This window comes from Acinonyx jubatus, chromosome B2 (genome assembly GCF_027475565.1).
Source record: "Acinonyx jubatus isolate Ajub_Pintada_27869175 chromosome B2, VMU_Ajub_asm_v1.0, whole genome shotgun sequence".
NCBI lineage: Eukaryota > Metazoa > Chordata > Mammalia > Carnivora > Felidae > Acinonyx > Acinonyx jubatus.
This window is the reverse complement of record NC_069385.1, coordinates 51,294,671-51,315,771: the sequence shown is the minus strand read 5'-3', so window position 1 is coordinate 51,315,771 and position 21,101 is coordinate 51,294,671. Positions and strand designations below refer to the sequence as shown.

General features: G+C 37.4%; 1 protein-coding gene across 2 annotated transcripts in view; it reads left to right on the top strand.

The window, feature by feature from the left end:
• The window catches only part of SLC16A10 (solute carrier family 16 member 10), a 118,053-nt gene that overhangs the window by 57,938 nt on the left and 39,014 nt on the right, over positions 1 to 21,101 (top strand). For both annotated transcript variants that reach the window (XM_053222366.1, XM_015065364.3), the window contains exons 2-3: positions 14,638 to 14,782; positions 16,966 to 17,431. In XM_053222366.1, coding sequence (XP_053078341.1) covers positions 14,638 to 14,782; positions 16,966 to 17,431 — 611 coding nt within the window. The remainder of the gene's footprint in view (positions 1 to 14,637; positions 14,783 to 16,965; positions 17,432 to 21,101) is intronic.

Sequence of the window (21,101 nt, the reverse complement as noted above, 5' to 3'; positions counted from 1 at the left end):
CAATTCTGTGCAGGTCCTTTCCAAGGATTAGGAGACGTTCCAGAAATGTTCTCTTTCCCGTCTGTCCCCACCCCACCCTCACCAGTGATTAACATTTTTCCTGGCAGAGCAGACAATTCTTTGCAGTCATTGTTGGATATAGTGTTCTGTAATGTCATTAGGTTAAGATGGTTTATAGTGTCATCCAAAATTTTATATTTTAATGCTTTTTTTGGTCTTTTCATTTCTATTAATTACTGAGACAGATGTGCTAAATATACAGCTATGATTGTGGATTTGTCTAGTTTTGTTAGTTTTGTGTATTTGTTTTTTATGACCTCTATTTTTTTTGTTGTTGAAATCTTCCATATAAGTTCATTTCTTAATCAGTGTTATTGAGGTGTAATTGACATGTAATAAGCTGCATGTTTAAAGTATGTAATTTGATGAGTTTTGTCAGATGTATATGCCAATGAAGCCACTACTACAGTCAAACTAATGAACATAACCATCACCCTCAGAGGTTTCTTTGTCCCTTGGTAATCCCTCTTTCCAGCTCCTTCCCACCTTCTAGGTAAACACTGATGTGCCTCCTGTCACTATAGATTAATTTGTATTTTTTTTTTTTAATTTTAAAGCGAGAGTGTGTGACTGGGGTGGCGGCGGGGGGAGAGAAAAAGAGAAAGAGAATATCTTAAGCAGCCTCCACATCAGAACAGAGTCCGATGTCGGGCTCAATCCCTTGACCCTGGGATCATGACCTGAGCCAAAATCAAGAGTCTGATGTTCAACTGACTGAGCCACCCAGGTGCCCCTAATTTGCATTTTTCATAAATGGAATCATGCTTTATGTGCTCTGTTGATCTTCTTTCACTGAGTATAATTATTTTGCTATTCATCCATGATATATTTATCAGGAGTTCACTCCTGTATATATGGCTGGGTTGTATTCCATTATATAAATATACCTTAATTTGTTTATATAGTCACTTATTTCTGGACACTTAGATTCTTTTTAGTTTTTGACTATTAGAAATAAAGCAGCTCTAAGTGGCTGTTTACAAGTTTTTGTATGGACATATACTTGTTTCTCTTAGGTAAATACCTAGGAGTGGAATGGCTAGGTCATATGGTAGGGGTATGTTTAACTTAAAAAAAAAAAATTCCTAAACTGTTTTCCAAAGTAGTTGAACAATTTTATATTCCCTGTAGCAGCGTGTGATGGTTCCAATTGCTCTATGACCTCATTAGCACTTATATGATTAGTCCTTTTCCTTTTAGCCTTTCTAATAGATGTGTGGTTTTTTAATTATTATTTTAATTTACATTTCCCTTATGACTAATGATGTTGAGCATCTTTTCATATGCATATTTCCATTTGAGTATCTTTTTTTGTGAAGTGATTTTTCAAATATTTTGCCTGGTTTCTAATTGGGTTGCATGGTTTTCGTGGAGTTTTAAGAATTCTTTATATAATCTGGGTACAGGTTTTTTATTAGATACATCATTTGCAAATCTTTCTGCCTAGTGTATGACTTTCTTTTTATCCTCTTAACAGTGTCTTTTATTTTTTGTTGTTGTTGTTGATTTTTAAGTGGGCTCCATACTGGACTTGAACTCATGCCCCTGAGAACAAGACCTGAGCTGAGATCAAGAGTCAGATGCTTATGGGTGGATTTGAAATGTTTGGGTGGGTTAAGTGGGCATTTTAACAACATGGCTTCTCCTTTGGCATGTTTAATTGTGATGTTTAATGGACATTCTTGAAGATGACACTTTTAAAATGAAATTCCCTCCTAATGATGACTATTTCCCTGCCACTCTATGGGACAATCAGCAGAATCTGTAGGTTCTTATTTAGAATGGACATTCTCTTGTAATTTTGTTCCTGTTTATTTTAAAAATTTCCTTTTGTTTCACTAGAAAGGAAAGATGATGCTTAGTTTCAAATGTTAAAAGTGTACAAGTTGCTTTGTTACAATAAAACTAAATGTGTAAAAAAACAAAAAAACAAAAAAACTTGGATGCTTAACTCCCTGAGACACCCAGGTGCCCCTTAACAGTGTCTTTCAAGGAGAAATTCTTAGTTTTGTGAGGTTTACTTTATAGATTGCTTTTAGTATTGTATTTGAGAAATCTTTGCCTAATTTAAGGTTGCAAAGATTTCTCCAGTGTTCTCTTCCAGAAGTTTTAAAAGTTTTCAGTTTCACATTTAAGTTTTATGATCCTTTTTGAGGTAATTTTTAAAGATGGTGTAAGTAGGGATCAAATTTTAATGTTTCCTGTATCTGTGAAGCTCTGTTATGAAATGTGTATAAAGTTATCATTGTTATATCTTCCTGATGCATTGATACTTTTATCATTATAAAATATCCCTCTGTGTTTCTAGTAATACTTTTTGTCTTCAGCCTGTTTTGTCTAAACTGAGTAGAGCCACTCCATTCTTCTTAGGGTTATTTATGTGGCATATCTTTTTCCATCTTTTTATTTTCAACTTGTGTATTTGTATTTAAAGTGCATCTTTTTAAACAGGATATAATTGGTTCTTGATTTTTTAAATCTAGTCAGAAAATCTTTCTCATTTGATTAGAGTCTTTAGTCTACTTTTATTTAATGTAATTACTGATATGGTCATATTCAGGTCTGACATTTTGCTATTTGTTTTCTATTTGTCTCATCCATTTTTTGTTCTTCTGTTCCTCTCTTCTGCCTTCCTTTGCACTAGTCAAAGAATTTTAGTAATCAATTCTAGTTTCTCTGTTGACTTTTAATCTATATCTCTTTGTATTATTTTTTAATGCTTTCTCTAGGGTTTATAGGATTGCTGCAGGTGAAATATAGGAAACTTGCAATAGTATGTAACATCTATCTCCATTTTTAGTTTTTTTGTTATTATATACTAACTGTTATAATTTGCTTTAAGTGGTCATATAAGTTCTTGTAAAGAAATTATAAAGAAAAAGCATGTGTATGTGTATTTCAGTCCTTCCTTTGCACCCATGTTGCCAGCTGGTATCATTTCCCTTTAGCCTGAAACACTTTCTTTAGTATTTCTTGTAGTGGAAATCTCCCAGTGACAAATTCTCTGTTTTTATTATCTAAAAATGTTTTTATTTTGCCTTCATTTTTTGAAGGGTAGTTTAGCTGGATATAGAATCCACGGTAGACAGTTTTTTCCTCTTTCAGCCCATTAAATAACACTGGTCCAGTGTTTTCTATCCTTCATTATTTCTTATGAGCAGCCAACTGATAATGATATCATTGTTTTCCTTGTATGTAATAGGTTATCTTTTTCTTTACTTTCAAATTTTTCTCTTTATCTTTGACATTCTGAAGTTTATGGTGTGTTTAGGAGTGGTTTGCTTAAGGAGGTTCTTTGAGCTTCTTAGATCTGTAAGTTAGTTTTTCACATAATATGTGACTTTGGGGTTTCATTATTTCTTCATATATATTTTCTGCCCCTGTTTTTCCTTTCTAGGACTTCAGTCATACACATGTTGGTCCTTTGGATTTTTGTCTCACAGACCTTTAACACTTTGTACCTTTTTTAAAAATATTTTTCTCTCTGTTCTTGAGGTTGGGTATTTCCTGTCTTCAAATTTCCATATACTTTTTTATCTTTTGTTATCAGTCTAGTGAGCCTATGAATGCATTCTTCAGTTATTGTACTTTTCATCAGTATAGAGTTCCCATTTTTTTGTAGTTTGCCTTTCACTGTTGAGATTCCCTATCTGCACACTGAATAAGATTATATTTACATTTAATTATTTCAAATGGTATCCTCTAATACTTCTAACATTTATAACAGGTTTTTGAAATCTTTGCTAAATGCAATATCTGAGCACATTCAGAGTCCATTAATATTATTATTTGTTTGAATGTCTGATAATCTTAGGTTGAAACATGGATATTATAGATACTATTTTGAAGTAACTCTGATTCTATTGTATTCTTCCAAGGTTATTGAGTTTTTGTTCCTAGTAGGCAGTTAGCTTGCCTGGACTCCTGCAAACTGTCACTCTGTGATGTGCAGCAGCTGATAATCTCTGCTCAGTTCTTACAGCCTTCAGCTGCTGCTTTTCTTTTTTCTCTAGCTGTTACTTGTCTTTAGTCTGGCCCCTAACTAGTCTATCCAGCACTTGTATTGTGTCTTGATCCTCAAAAAAGCCCAGAGACTTACAGTTTTTAGTTTCAGTTTCAGCTTTTCAAGGGTAAACTCTCCTCCACCTTCTATCTGCTTTAGACATTTTCCAGTGTGTTTAAATACTTTTTTTTTTTCCAGTGCACACATGCCATAATTGTTCTCTGCAGGAGGGTTTGCTTGACCATTTCACTCTGATGCTATTAACAGAAGTTGATAGCAAGTAATTAAAAAAAAAAACCCTCGTTAGTGGAAGTATAACTCCCAAATAACATTTAGGGTGGCAAGGAAATGGTCAAGTACAGTCTACTCATTCTTGAATTTTTGTGTAGTTGCCAGATAGCTCTATGCCCCAAGAGTCATGGGAACTTTGTTGAATGATATTTTGCATTCTAATCTCAGTTTTGTATTATTTCATTTTATTTGAAGCTATTAAAACAATGTTGAGATACTAGAAAGCAAAGATGTCTTGAAAAGAGGCCAAGATCAAGTGAAAATGAGGGTTGGAACTACCAAAAAAGGGTAAAAGAATATCAACCTTAAACTAACCACAGTAGTTCTCTCTTTGAGTATTTTCATTTGTAAACACTTTGCCCTTGCAATCATTTATGTCTGCATTATTATAACACCTTTATTATATTTAATATGCAGGAAAATCTTATATATTAAACCTAACCACTTCCTTTCAGTGATTTGCATTCTCCTTTGGCCATATACTGAAAGCTGAGGATTTGTTCTCCATATGGAGGAGGAAACAAAGGATCTGGATGGGGAAATTGGAAAGCTAGTTAGTATTTTTTGACAAAGATTCCCCAGCATGGCCTTTCTTGGATGTTTCTTTCTATAATATCACATACACATACATATATTCAAATAAGAGTATACAAACACATTTTAAAGAGTTTCTTTATTATACATTTAAAAAAAAATGCTTATTTTTGACAGAGAGAGAGAGAGACAGAGACAGAGACAGAGCATGAGCGGGGGAGGAGCAGAGAGAGGGAGACACAGAATCAGAAACAGGCTCCAGGCTCTGAGCTGTCAGCACAGAGCCTGATGTGGGGCTTGAACTCACAGACCGCGAGATCATGACCTGAGCCGAAGTTGGATGCTCAACCAACTGAGCCACCAAGGCGTCCCTATTATGCATTTTTTGACATCTATATCTCTTAAGGCATTTATCACCTTCTGTGTGGTGGTCTTGTTGGACCTCTGTTTGCATATATGTTACTAGACTGAAAATTATTGAAAGGTAGAGAAATCTCTTAGTTGTTTTTGTATTCTCAGTAGCCTAGGATAGTGCCTAGAACATATAGGCACTTTTAAGCGGAAGGGAGAAAAATCTCCTTACCTTCCTTGTCCCAGCTTCCCTCTTTCCCATGCCTACTTTAGAGAATATGGCAGCTAGGGAAGTGGAGAAGAGGTCATGGAAAAGAGACAAAGCTGGAGCTGGAGAAAAAGATTTGGTAACCAAGTGAAGATTGGTTTGTTACCGAAAGCGAACTTAAGCCTTTCTGTTATTTAACATTGGCTAGAAGAATTATATGGACCTGCTGAAGTGGTCATCCAGTTGCAAGGTAACATTTTTCCCCCACATAAGTTTTAAGAGGATAGTTGGGACAAAAATAAAGTTGTATTTGATTATATCCTGCAGTTAGTGCTTGTTCAACGGACATCAAAATCTGTAAAATTTTTCATGTTTGGTATAGCATCCAAATCTAAACAATGATGCATTTTTTTTAAATGAGTAAAGACTTGTATTTTTTTTAAGTTTATTTATTTATTTTAAGTGAGAGAGTATGAGCAGGGGAGGGGCAGAGAGAGGGGGGAGAGAGAATCTCAAGCAGGATCCATGCTGTCAGTGTGGAGCCACAGTGGAGCTCAATCTCATGAACTATGAGATCATGACCTAAGCCAAAATCAAGACACTTAACTGACTGAGCTACCCAGGTGCTCTAAGACTTGTTTTTATTCTTAAAAACACTTTGATTTATATGAACATTACACACAATGTAAGTGTATGCTTTTGGATTTTTTAATGTGGGATCCTATTTAGTGTTGATTTCTTAATGTGGGATCCTATTTAGTGTTGACATTTTACTTTGTTGTAAAAGTGCCTTTATCCAAAAATAAATGTCAGGATGTTATTCTTCTATTTTGCCTAGATTGTTTAGATTATTTCATGAAAAAAACATGATAGATGACTGAACTTTTTAAGTTAGATTGAATTATTATTAATCAGTAACATTTTTATATAAGATAGTAGATTAAAAAATTCTTAATTCTCCTGAAGTAGACCCATACTGAACAGCTCTGCCCACCTGGGCTGGGGTTGCACTAACTCTTTTTCCATAATTTTATCTTCTAATTCACCTATTATCTTCTAATCCACCTAGAGACCTAACCTGGCCAGTCTCTTCCTTGTACTCTCCACTTCTGAATCCCCCACTACCAACATCTAAGTCAAGATTGCATTATTTGAGATGGAAGCAACCCCAGTGTCCATCCGTAGATGAATGGATAGAGAAGATGTAGGTTATATGTGTAAACATATATACACATACATGTATACATACATATACAACATGTATACACACACAATGGAATATTAGCCCTAAAAAAGAATAAGATCTTGCCATTTGCAACAACACAAATGGAACTAGAGGGTATTATGCTAAGTGAAATAAGTCTGATAGAGAAAGACAAATACCATATGATTTCACTAATGTGTGGAATTTAAGAAAAAAAAAACAAAACAACAAATGAACAGATAGACGAAAACCCAGACTCTTAAATACAGAAAACAGAATGGTAGTTGCCAGAAAGGAGGTGGGTGGAGGGATAGGTGAAATAAAGGGCATTAAGAATACACTTATCATCTTTCTGGAGGAAGATGGCAGCGTAGGAGGATGCTGGGCTCACCGTGTCCTGCTGACCACTTAGATTCCACCCACATCTGCCTAAATAACCCAGAAAACCATCAGAAGACTAGCAGAATGGACACTCCGGAGCCAAGCATAGATGAGGGGCCCACGGAAGAGGGTAGGAAAGGCAGAGAGGTGGTGCATGCTACACGTATTGGCGGGAGGGAGCTAGGGTGGTGGAGGGGCAGCCTGCCCATCAAGGCAGAGCCCCTGAGTCTGGCTTGCAAAAGCAGAGGGGCCAGACGGAGTGTGTTCTGACAGTCAGTGGGACTTAACATCTGGAATGTTATAAGTCAACAGCTCTGCTCCGAGAGCGGGAGGGCTAGAGGACAATGGGAGGGAGAATTGTTGAGCCCCGGAGGACAGAGTTCAGCTTGGTAGGGAACAAAGGCGCTCGCCAGCGCCATCTCCCTCGCCCATCTCCCTCGCCCATCCCCCAGCCAAAATCCCAAAGGGAACCAGTTCCCATCAGGGAACTTGCTTGCACTGCACAAACACCCAACGCTATGCTTCTGTGTATCCATCCCTCCGTGGGTCTGCCTCCCTCCCAGTGCCACAGGGCCCCTCCCAAAGTGGACCACCAAAGACAAAGCGAGCTGAGTCTGCCCCTCCCGCCCCTGTGCACCTTGCAGATCCACCCCGGCTAATACACCAGACCCCATCGAAGTAGCACCGCAAGCCTGGCAGTGTGCAAGTAGCCCAGACAGGGCCCACACCACTCCACAGTGAGTCCTGTCCCTGGGAGAGGGGATGATAAGGTACACACCAGTCTGACTGTAGCCCCAGAGGTGGGCTGGGGGTAGACATCAGGTCTGACTGTGCCCCGCCCACCAACGCAAGTTACTCCAGACAGCACAGGGGAAGTGCCCTGCAGTTCTGCGCCACTCCAGGGACTAACCAAAATGATGAAATGGAAGAATTCTCCTCAAAAGAAACTCCAGGAAGTAGCGACAGCTAACGAACTGATCAAAAACGATTTAAGCAATGTAACAGAAAATGAATTTAAAATAATAGTCATAAAATTAATCATTGGGCTTGAAAAAAGTATAGAGGACAGCAGAGAATCTATTACTACAGAGATCAAGGGACTAAGAAACAGTCAGGAGGAGCTAAAAAATGCTATAAATGAGCTGCAAAATAAAATGGAGGTGACCACAGCTCGGATTGAAGAGGCAGAGGAGAAAATAGGTGAATTAGGAGATAAAATTATGGAAAAAGAGGAAGCTGAGAAAAAGATAAAAAAAATCCAGGAGTATGAGGGGAGAATTAGAAAACTAAGTGACACAATTAAACATAATAACATATGCATAATTGGGATCCAGAGGAGGAAGAGAGAGGGAAAGGTGCTGAAGGTGTACTTGAAGAAATCATAGCTGAGAACTTCCCTGATCTGGGGAAGGAAAAAGGCATTGAAATCCAAGAGGCACAGAGAACTGCCTTCAGATGTAACTTGAATTGATCTTCTGGACAACATATCATAGTCAAACTGGCAAAATACAAGGATAAAGAGAAAATTCTGAAAGCAGCTAGGGATGAACATGTTCTAACATATAAAGGGAGACTGATAAGACTAGTGACGGATTTATCTACTGAGACTTGGCAGGCTAGAAAGGAATGGCAGGATATCGTCAATGTGGTAAACAGAAAAAATATGCAGCCGAGAATCCTTTATCCAGCAAGTCTGTCATTTAGAATAGAAGAAGAGATAAAGGTCTTCCCAAACAAACAAAAACTGAAGGAATTCATCACCACTAAACCAGCCCTACAAGAGATCCTGTGAGACAAGGTACCAGAGACATCACTACAAGCATGAAACCTACAAACATCACAATGATTCTAAACCCATATCTTTCTATAATAACACTGAACATAAATGGACTAAATGCTCCAACCAAAAGACATAGGGTATCAGAATGGATAAAAAAACAGGACCCATCTATTTGCTGTCTACAAGAGACTCATTTTAGACCTGAGGACACCTTCAGATTGAAAGTGAGGGGATGGAGAACTATCCATCATGCTACTAGAAGTCAAAAGAAAGCTGGAGTAGCCATATTTATATCAGACAAACTAGACTTTAAATTAAAATCTGTAACAAGAGATGAAGAAGGACATTATATGATAATTACAGGGTCTATCCATCAGGAAGAGCTAACAATTATAAATGTCTATGCGCCAAATACGGGAGCCCCCAAATATATAAAACAATTACAAACATAAGCAACCTTATTGATAAGAATGCGGTAATTGCAGGGGACTTTAATACTCCACTTACAACAATGGATAGATCATCTAGACACAGATCAATAAAGAAACAAGGGCCCTGAATGATACACTGGATCAGATGGACTGGACAGATGTATTTAGAACTCTGCATCCCGAAGCAACAGAATATACTTTCTTCTCCAGTGCACATGGAACATTCTCCAAGATAGGTCACATACTGGGTCACAAAACAGCCCTTCATAAGTATATAAGAATTGAGATCATACCATGCATACTTTCAGACCACAATGCTATGAAGCTTGAAATCAACCACAGGAAAAAGTCTGGAAAACCTCCAAAAGCATGGAGGTTAAAGAACACCCTACTAAAGAATGAGTGGGTCAACCAGGCAATTAGAGAAGAAATTAAGAAATATATGGAAACAAACGAAAATGAAAATACAACAATCCAAACACTTTGGGATGCAGCGAAGGCAGTCCTGAGAGGAAAATACATTGCAATCCAGGCCTATCTCAAGAAACAAGAAAAATCCCAAATACAAAATCTAACAGCACACCTAAAGGAAATAGAAGCAGAACAGCAAAGACACCCCAAGCCCAGCAGAAGAGAAATAATAAAGATCAGAGCAGAAATAAACAATATAGAATCTAAAAAAAACTGTAGAGCAGATCAATGAAACCAAGAGCTGGTTTTTTGAAAAATTAAACAAAATTGATAAACCTCTAGCCAGGCTTCTCAAAAAGAAAAGGGAGATGACCCAAATAGATAAAATCATGAATGAAAATGGAATTATTACAATGAATCCTTCAGAAATACAAGCAATTATCAGGCAATACTATGAAAAATTATATGCCAACAAACTGGACAACCTGGAAGAAATGGACAAATTCCTAAACACCCATACAATCCCAAAACTCAAACAGGAAGAAATAGAAAGCTTGAACAGACCCATAACCAGCTAAGAAATTGAATCAGTTATCAAAAATCTCCCAACAAATAAGAGTCCAGGACCAGATGGCTTCCCAGGAGAATTCTACCAGACATTTAAAGAAGAAATAATCCCTATCCTTCTCAAGCTATTCCAAAAATTAGAAAGGGAAGGAAAACCTCCAGACTCATTCTATGACGTCAGCATTACTTTGATTCCTAAACCAGACAGAGACCCAGTAAAAAAAGAGAACTACAGGCCAATATCCCTGATGAATATGGATGCAAAATTCTCAATAAGATACTAGCTAATCGAATTCAACAGCATATAAAAAGAATTATTCACCATGATCAAGTGGGATTCATTCCTGGGCTGCAGGACTGGTTCAACATTCGCAAATCAATCAATGTGATACATCACATTAATAAAATAAAAGAGCCACACGATCCTGTCAATCGATGCAGAAAAAGCATTTGACAAAATTCAGCATCCTTTCTTAATAAAAACACTTGAGAAAGTCGGGATAGAAGGAACATACTTAAACATCATAAAAGCCATTTATGAAAAGCCCACAGCTAATATCATCCTCAATGGGGAAAAACTGAGAGCTTTCTCCCTGAGATCAGGAACACGACAGGGATGTCCACTCTCACCGCTGTTGTTTAACATAGTGTTGGAAGTTCTAGCATCAGCAATCAGACAACAAAAGGAAATCAAAGGCATCAAAATTGGCAAAGATGAAGTCAAGCTTTCACTTTTTGCAGATGACATGATATATTATACATGGAAAATCCGATAGACTCCACCAAAAGTCTTCTAGGACTGATACATGAATTCAGCAAAGTTGCAGGCTACAGAAATCAGTTGCATTCTTATACACTAATAATGAAGCAACAGAAAGACAAATAAAGAAACTGATCCCATTCACAATTGCACCAAGAAGCATAAAATACCTAAGAATAAACCTAACCAAAGATGTAAAAGATCTGTATGCTGAAAACTATAGAAATCTTATGAAGGAAATTGAAGAAGATATAAAGAAATGGAAAAACATTCCGTGCTCATGGATTGGAAGAATAAATGTTGTAAAAATGTCAATACTACCCAAAGCTATCTGCACATTCAATGCAATCCCAATCAAAATTGCACCAGCATTCTTCTCGAAGCTAGAACAAACAATCCTAAAATTCATATGGAATCCAAAATTCATATGAGTCCTAAAATTCATATGGAATCCTAAAATTCATATGGAATAGCCAAAGTAATTTTGAAGAAGACCAAAGCAGGAGGCATTATAATCCCAGACTTTAGCCTCTACTACAAAGCTGTAATCATCAAGACAGCATGGTATTGGCACAAAACCAGACACATAGACCAATGGAATAGAATAGAAACCCCAGAACTAGACCCACAAAAGTATGGCCAACTAATCTTTGACAAAACAGGAAAGAATATCCAATGGAAAAAAGACAGTCTCTTTAACAAATGGTGTTGGGAGAACTGGACAGCAACATGCAGAAGAATGAAACTAGACCACTTTGTTATACCATTCACAAAAACAAACTCAAAATGGATGAAGGACCTTAATGTGAGACAGGAAACCATCAAAACCCTAGAGGAGAAAGCAGGAAAAAACCTCTCTGACCTCAGTCGCAGCAGTTTCTTACTTGACACATCCCCAAGGGCAAGGGAATTAAAAGCAAAAATGAACTATTGGGACCTCATGAAGATAAAAAGCTTCTGCACAGCAAAGGAAACAATCAGCAAAACTAAAAGGCAACCAACAGAATGGGAAAAGATATGTGCAAATGACATATCAGATAAAGGGCTAGTATCCAAAATCTATAAAGAACTCACCAAACTCCACACCCGAAAAACAAATAATCCAGTGAAGAAATGGGCAGAAAACATGAATAGACACTTCTCTAAAGAAGACATCCGGATGGCCAACAGGCACATGAAAAGATGCTCAATGTCACTCCTCATCAGGGAAATACAAATCAAACCACACTCAGATATCACCTCATGACAGTCAGAGTGGCTAAAATGAACAAATCAGGAGACTATAGATGCTGGCGAGGATGTGGAGAAACGGGAACCCTCTTGCACTGTTGGTGGGAATGCAAACTGGTGCAGCCGCTCTGGAAAACAGTGTGGAGGTTCCTCAAAATATTACAAATAGACCTACCCTATGACCCAGCAATAGCACTGCTAGGAATTTACCCAAGGGATACAGGAGTACTGATGCATAGGGGCACTTGTACCCCAATGTTTATAGCAGCACTCTGAACAACAGCCAAATTATGGAAAGGGCCTAAATGTCCATCAACTGACAAATGGATAAAGAAATTGTGGTTTATATACACATGGAATACTACATGGCAATGAGAAAGAATGAAATATGGCCCTTAATAGCAATGTGGATGGAACTGGAGAGTGTTAAGTGAAATAATTCAGGCAGAAAAAGACAGATACCATATGTTTTCACTCTTATGTGGATCCTGAGAAACTTAACAGAAGTCTATGGGGGAGGGGAATTAAAAAAAAAAAAAAGAGGTTAGAGAGGGAGAGAGCCAAAGCATAAGAGACTCTTAAAATCTGAGAACAAACTGAGGGTTGATGGGGGGTGGGAGCAAAGGGGGTTGGGTGATAGGTATTGAGGAGGGCACTTTTTGGGAGGAGCACTGGGTGTTGTATGGAAACCAATTTGACAATAAATTTCATATTAAAAAAAAAGAATACACTTATCAAAAAAAAAGAATACACTTATCATGATGAATCCTGAGTAATGTATAAAATTATTGAATCATTATGTTGTGCACCTGAAATTAATAGAACACTGTATGTTAATTATTCTTAAATTTAAAAAAAATATTGCTTTGTTTGTACAGTCTCTTCATTGTGTTTTAAGAACATAGTCTCCTTTCAGGTAAGGTTAGGAAGATCAAAATATGGCTGATTAAAATATGCACAATTTAAAATGTAAGAAGACAAAGCATTAAATTGTTAGCCTGATAAAGTCTTCTTTTTGTACCCCATTATTAAGAAGTGATCATTTGCATAGGGTCTGGACTTACTTCCTTTGCTGAGGAAATATACTAACTAGTAAGCTTTCAGTTTAGAGGAGGGAGCTTTAGAGATCATCTGTTCCAATGTATAAGACAGACAGTTGTTGTTGTTAAAACTCTAAATCATTAAGGTCTTCTGTGCTAGATATTGAGGCTTAGATACATTTTCCCTAATTCTTAATAATTCTGGAAAGGTATGTGTTAGATCCCCTTTCGAGATAAGAAAACAGACTAAGCAGAAGTGACTTGCCTAAGGATGTATTGTAGCTATAGGGCCAAGGGATTTGGACCCAAATCTGTCTGGTTTTTAGCCCATGCACTTAAGTCCCATTAGTTTATTATACTTTTTAATTAGAATTTATAGACTTAGTATCTTGTGAGATCACTTGTTTCTTTGGCACAAAATTATAATTTATATTCAGTATTTCTCTGTTATTGGTTCCCTTTTGTTTTGGCTTTTACAGGATCAGAACAGGAAATTATGACTTTTGATTCAAAATGTTTTATGTTTATTTATTTTGAGAGAGTGTGCATATGCAAGTGGGAGAAGGACAGAGGGAGAATCACAAGCAGGTTGCACACTATCAATGAAGAGCCCTATGCAGGGCTCAAACCCACAAACCGCAAGATCACGACCTGAGCCAAAATCAAAAGTCAGATGCCTAACTGACCGAGCCATTCAGGTGCCCCATGACTTCTGATTCTTAAGTTTTGTTTTTATTTTTAATTGTGAAAGATAACATACTTTCGGAAAAGAAGATAAAATGTGTGTGTGGTTTCATCAATAAAGGGATACCCAGTAACTATTATCCAGGTCAACAGATAGTCTACCTGTGTATGACTTGATTGCCTTAGCACAAGAACTAAGCCCAGTCTCTAGGCAGATGTTCAGTTCTTAACTATTGGTTCCAAATGATTATAATTCTGTTTCCTCCCCCTAAGCGTTAACCACTATCCTGACTTCCAGTGGTCATCATTTCTTCGCAGTTTGACCACCTAAGCATGCATTAGTAAATGTATCTAAATTTTTTTTAATGACTTTCTTTCCATAGACTAGAAGTTGCTTAAAACCATAGATACCAGGTTAGAGATTAATAGAGTTTGGGTCATAGAAGAGTGTTTGATTTGATTATGGAAACAAACTAAGAATTCAGTTAAACACAAATAATTGCTGTGCCAGTTATAATTAGTATTGGCCAGTCCTTTGGGCTGTGATTCAGATCTGTTTCTAATTTATTCCAATTTCTTCCCATTCCAAAAAAGTAGTAGCTTTTTTGCACTAATGTTATTCTAAATATATATTATATCCTATGGGATAACTACAGGTGCAGTTTGCCATAACATAATGTTCCTTTTGTCCCTCTTTTACAGCATGGGTAAGTTCTCTGTCCATGGGGATGATTTTCTTTTGCTGCCCAATAGCCAGCGTCTTCACAGACATGTTTGGTTGTCAGAAGACAGCTGTCGTGGGTGCTGCTGTTGGATTCATTGGACTCCTGTCCAGTTCTTTTGTAAGGTGAGGACTTGGTTCTTCATTCTGCTTTTCAAGAACTGTTAGATACCATAAAGTTGTGCTTTCAGAAACTTTGCTGTTTACAAGGAAAAAATCCTCTTTTCATTGCGTAAGCTTTAAGCACTATGACTTACACAGTGTTATCCATGGCAGCAAGTCAGAGCTTCATAATTTGAGTGCTTTTGTTTGCACCTCTCTCATATTTTTTATTCAGTTGCATTTTTTTAACCCACTGATCAAAAGCTATCAAGTTTTAAGGGGAGCAAGGGGTCATGTGGTATAAATTCCAGGTGTCGAACAGTGGACTCACTTTCCTATCGTTCAAGTTCAGCTTTCTTAGGAAAGCCTTCTCTAGCAACTCCAGGTCACATCACATCCTTTCTCGGGATCCTCTTTACACACATGGTTGATATTTACTGACGTACACTGCACTTTTCCAGTTGTCAAACTTCAGCGATTTGAACCAGCTGTTACTGAGGTGAAAATTTAGAAGTGAGAGATGCTGAGCAGCATTGAAAATGCCACCATTTGTGCTTATGTGCTTTACTCTGTAGGAAACATGCAAAGCTTAATATCACGCAGCACTTAGTATTTAAAATAGTGCCCAAGAGAATGTTTCCAGTTTATATCCATGGCTCTCAGGTTTTCCAACTGACAGATTTACAGTACTGTGACATATTGTATAGATACAGGTGTCCATGATTGTACCGTGTTGTCAATACTGTTTTTAATATATGCTTTGAAAAAGGCAGAGAAATGTACAGTGGATTTAGATTTTTCCTTTAAAATTGTTAAATAAAAATAGCACCTTAAGTAGTAAGTTGCAGTTATCTTGAAAACTACTTATGTGGAAAAACTGAGGCACTGAGGCAGAATGAATGAAGTATTTTGTTCTATATTGTTTGGGTAGATGTCTTGTTTCACAAAGATTATGAGTAGGGTGTTTTTTACATGTTTAATATTTTTTTCGTCAAGTACCTGGAACCTATGGCTGCTGAATATATGTTTATGGAATAGAGTGGAGATTGAGTAGAGGGTGATCAGAGTGAAGTAAAATTAACCTGGGAAAACCTAGGAGTGACTCTTGAGACTCATTTGGAGATTGTGCTCGCTGTGGACTAATAATGGGGGAAGGGCATCTCAGAGAAGATTGCCAACATGCCTTGATTTTATCAGATTCTAGAGTTCCTTATGATTACCTTAGCATATTGCTAGACTAGTGTTATTGTTCAAATTTTAATTATTAACCAACTTTATCTGTCTTAGTTTCTAATAAATAATTTGCCTTTGCTACTGAGATACAGCCTTTTGAATTGGGCTTTCAAAAAGAAAAAAATTTAGTATTCTTTTACTCCTTACCTTAATTGTTTCAAAGAATGTAATAATATCCTTGATGTTCCTAAGAGATATGTAATTAAGTTATTTGGTTAAACTATACAATTCTTAATCCTTTATTATTGTTTTGAGGCATACATGGCCTTAAAACTTACAAGGTGGGATCACTAATAACACACTTCCCTTTGTCTTCCGGCAGTCAGAACATGGTCTTTTGCTGTCTTGCACAATGCTGAGAGCCATGCAGTATAGGGGCGAAGGTTGGTCCACAGCCGTTAGGCCAGCAGAAATGAGACACAACTACTTCTCTGTGCAAATGTTTCTGAAATAACCTTGGGGAGAAAATATCAAATGCAGCTTTTCCCTTGAATAGATTGCTTAGTAAGTGTCTGGGAAGTCTCAATAAAATAATGAGTTTTTGTAATAAAATTATAATTTTCAAAAGCTTTTATTGAGACTAGGTTTTTTTGTTCGTTAGTTTAATCACTGTCATTTTACTGAAGCCCTTCCTGGCACTGTCCTTTCTGAGTTATGGAGAGCACAACAGTTCTGACTGAGTGCTGCACGGTTCACCTGAAATCCATGAAAAGAGGAAGAGGAACAAAATCACTGATGGCCTTAATGGTCGTTTTTCACATAGTTGAGGCATTTTATTATCCATTCAGATGACGTGAAAATATTTTTAGTGTCATATTCTTAGCTTATTGAGTTTTTCAGCTCTTTCTGTTAAATTTTTATTTGTGTAAAATCGGTTGAAGAGCTAAAACCCACTCTTACTAGAAGGTTTTATTCTACCAAGCACTTGATAAAAATAATGAAAGCTGCTTTCTCTCTGTTTCATCTCCCCACAGCTCCATCGAGCCTCTGTACCTTACCTATGGAATCATATTTGCTTGTGGCTGCTCCTTTGCATACCAGCCTTCGCTGGTCATTTTGGGACACTATTTCAAGAAGCGCCTTGGACTGGTGAATGGCATTGTCACCGCTGGCAGCAGCATCTTCACAATTTTGCTGCCTTTCCTTTTAAGGGTTCTGACCGACACCGTGGGCCTCTTTCACACACTGAGGGTCCTCTGCATCTTCATGTTTGTTCTCTTTCTGGCTAGCTTTACGTACCGACCTCTTGCTCCAAGTGCCAAAGATAAAGAGGGTGGAACCAAAGGAGGCAACAACAGATTCTCCCTCTTTTCCAGGAGGAAGTTTAGTCCTCCAAAAAAATTTTTCAATTTTGCCCTCTTCAAGGTGACAGCTTATGCGGTTTGGGCAGTTGGAATACCGCTTGCACTTTTCGGATACTTTGTGCCTTATGTTCACTTGGTGAGTATGCTTCTCCGGCTTTGCTGGTAATGGGTATTGCTATTTCATACAGGAAAATTTCTTAGAAGAGCAAGATAGATCACGTGGAGGTTGGTCTTAAACATTATTCTGGTTGTAATTCAGGGACTCTTGAAATTCAAGGTCCCTTAAGACAAGGTCAACACATCCATCAGATCATTAAATAGAGGATAGGTTTCATGGTGTGCTTTTGGAATTTAAAAAATTGCCAAACCGTAAAAAATGGAAAAAAAACTTTAAAAAAAAAAAAAAAGGAAGGCTAAAATACCGGAACAAATGTCATCAATACAAAAAACTTAGTTGGTCACTTTTTCTTTAAGTAGCTTACAAATCATAATCAGGGACAAAGATGGGGCAATGATTTTGCCCACATCAATAAATTATTTTTTGACAGAATGGTACAGAAATTAGGTAGGCTGTAAAAGCCAAATGGTCTTGACACAAAGAAGCATTACACCTACTTGTGGGATACTTCTGGGAAAGTGGGGATTTTATTCAGAGGATTATTTGAGAAATGTTAGTTAGCAATTTCAAATGAGGGGAGAGCAAGGATTTCATAGGAGATTTAGAATTCAAGTACTCAAGCAATTTATTTTGTTTATTTCTATCACAAAGGCAAATTTAAGCCTCTTTATACTGAAACAAGAATAGGCAGTGTCTAAAGTATCTGCCCCTGGCAAAATTTGCTCTAAAGTGCTTATTATGTCCCTTCCTTTTTTCTTGCTATTGTGGCTAAAAATATATTTATAGTTCAACATAGTTGATAAGTGACAAGCAAAATGATGCAAAGGTACATTCTTTTGTGGTATGTATACTGTGTAAGAACTTGGATCTTTTCTAGCTCTTAGTCTACTTTTGGATATTTGTGTAACTTTTCATTAAAGTTTTGGTGGAAGTTGGTAACACAGCTCAAGGATTTTTGGGCTCAAGCGGTCAGCTTGTAAACTATGACGTCAGTCCTTTGTGGGTTCCTATGCTTAGTCCAGAAAAGAATTAAGTCAAGGAAACAGGAAGAGAAATGGTAAGCAGTCCTGGATCTAGAACTAATTTTGATTTCTCTATTCTCCTAATTCCTGTTTTGCCAGAGGTGTTGAAGAAGCACTGGGGTAACCAGTGGGAGGCAGGGAAAAGGACTGGTTTTTAGTACTTTGAGTCACTCGGCATTTTGCAGAGACTGAGGTAGTAGATAAAATGACCTCGTATGTGACACCTGTCACATATGTAGTGTGTGACTACATCTTTTTTTTTTTTTTTTTTTTAGTATGTGGCTACATTCTGACTTCACAGTCCATTTTTACCCTTTTAGGAAGGCATATCTGAACCATCTGAAGCTTTTTTGTTGTTGTTGGAATATAGATCTGTTGTGGGAGGATCTACTTTACCAACTATCTCTTCTATAGCTTCTAGAGTTAAAACATTTGTGGTGTCCTTTTCAAAGATGAATAGATTTTTTTAAAGAAATTCTCTTGGGGGGTGCCTGGGTGGCTCAGTCAGTTAAGCATCCGACTTCAGCTCAGGTCATGACCTCATGGTTCATGAATTCAAGCCCTGTGTCGGGCTCTGTGCTGACTTCTCAGAGCCTGGAGCCTGCTTTGGATTCTGTGTCTCCTTCTCTCTCTGCCTCTCCCCTGCTCACACTCTTTCTCTCTCTCTCAAATAAATAAACATTAAAAAAACTTAAAAATTCTCTTCGGTACTACAAAGTGAGCGCACAGAGAGAAATCAGTATCTCAGTTTTTTTTTTAAATAAAGGTTTTCTGCAACTTATGACTGATTTTTTTTTAATGTTTATTTTTGAGAGAGAGAGGCAGAACATGGGCAGACAAGGGGCAGAGAAAGAGGGAGACACAGAATCTGAAGCAGGTTCCAGGCTCTGAGCTGTCAGCACAGAGCCTGATGCAGGGCTCCAACCTATGAGCTGTGAGATCATGACCTGAGCTGAAGTCAGACGTTTAACCAGCTGAGCCACTCAGGTGCCCCTGTTTTGTTAATACCAGACATTTACCAAAGGACAAGTGGTGGGTGACTGTCTAGTTATTCTTGTAACATTTATAATTTGTAAATTAATTTTACATATGTTATTTCATCTGACCTTTACAAAAAACCTGTGACATAGGCAAAATAATATTAGTCCTCACTGTGTAGGTTGGAAAACAGATCCATCATTAGCAAAGATGTTAAGTGACTTCTTCTTCATATTCAAAGATGTTAAGTGAAGTGAGTATGCCTAAGGAAATTTAATAAATATATTATTGGTCTTTTTCTCTTTTTTTATATGAAATTTATTGTCAAATTGGTTTCCATACAACACCCAGTGCTCCTCCCAACAGGTGCCCTCCTCAGAACCCATCACCTACCCTCCTTGTCCTCCCACCCCCCCCATCAACCCTCAGTTTGTTCTCAGTTTTTAAGAGTCTCTTATGTTTTAGCTCCCTCCCTCTCTAACCTTAAAGTAAATCAAATTTCATAGTGAGTGATGAGTTAGGTGGTATTCTAGATATTATTGTCATCAGGAGGCTGTAAATCAGATAGTACACAAAACAATAGGGTCTCTGTTAACTCCAATAACAAACCAGGTCTTTTTTCTGCTGTCCTTCCTTCCAGGCATGTTTTCTTAGAAAATGTATTGATATTTTTCATTTGTGATTTTTCGCATTGTCGAACAGTTATAACACTAAAAGCTATGTTGGAAACACCAGACAGTTGCGGGCTGTTGCCATGTGGGCTGTTGAAGTCTTGTGTTTAATGGGTGCAGCAAGTTGCTTACTGTGTTGTAAATTAAGGTTTGGATTGTGGATGCTTGCTTAATCCAGGCTTCATGGATCCAGCCTTCCCCGTAGAGGAGGAAAAGGTGTCTTACATCTTTCCAAACACAAGTAGATGATATTCAATTCACATTAAACCCTTTGTTGTGTATTGAAGGGAACACACACAAGGTATAAGAACCTGTCGAAGGAGGATAAAATCTAGTAAATATAATAATAAGAGCTGTTGTATAGTTTACAACTTTTACATACATTATCTTATTTCATCTTCACAACAGGGAGTACTTGTGATGCAACATCTTTATTTCACTGATAAAAAGACTGAGGCACCAAGAGATTTAAAAACTTGTCTAGGGTCACAGAAATAGTTACTGGTAATTACTGGTGTGGCATTTCTATTCCAGAGGCAGTAGTGTATATTGGGTCAAGGTAAGGGCTCTGCAGTAAGACAGATCTGGGTTTTGTCCCTAACTAGTTGCATGACCTTGAGTAATTCTTGTGAGCATCAGTTTCTTCATCTATAAAATAGGGATAAACCCAATTGTGTAGAGTTGTAAGGATTAGAAAAAAATGTATGTAAAGCATCTATCCAGTCCTGGTGTAAAAATGAGAATTTAAAGACAATGTGATTGCTGATTGAGTGGCTTTAAGTGAGGGCTATAGAAGAGTCAAAGGAGAGAGATGATACCCATTTGGAAAAGGGCTTAGTAAAAGCTTCCCAGGATTGGAGTTGGGCCTTGAGCTTGAGGTTGGTGTTAAATTCAGATACCCAATCAAGCAGGGAATTAATTTATCTAGGTCTTCTTTGAAGATCCAGAAGTACAATGAAGTGGTTAGGTTAAAAACTCTAAGATTTTTACCTGCTAGGCTGTACACGAGACTTGAGA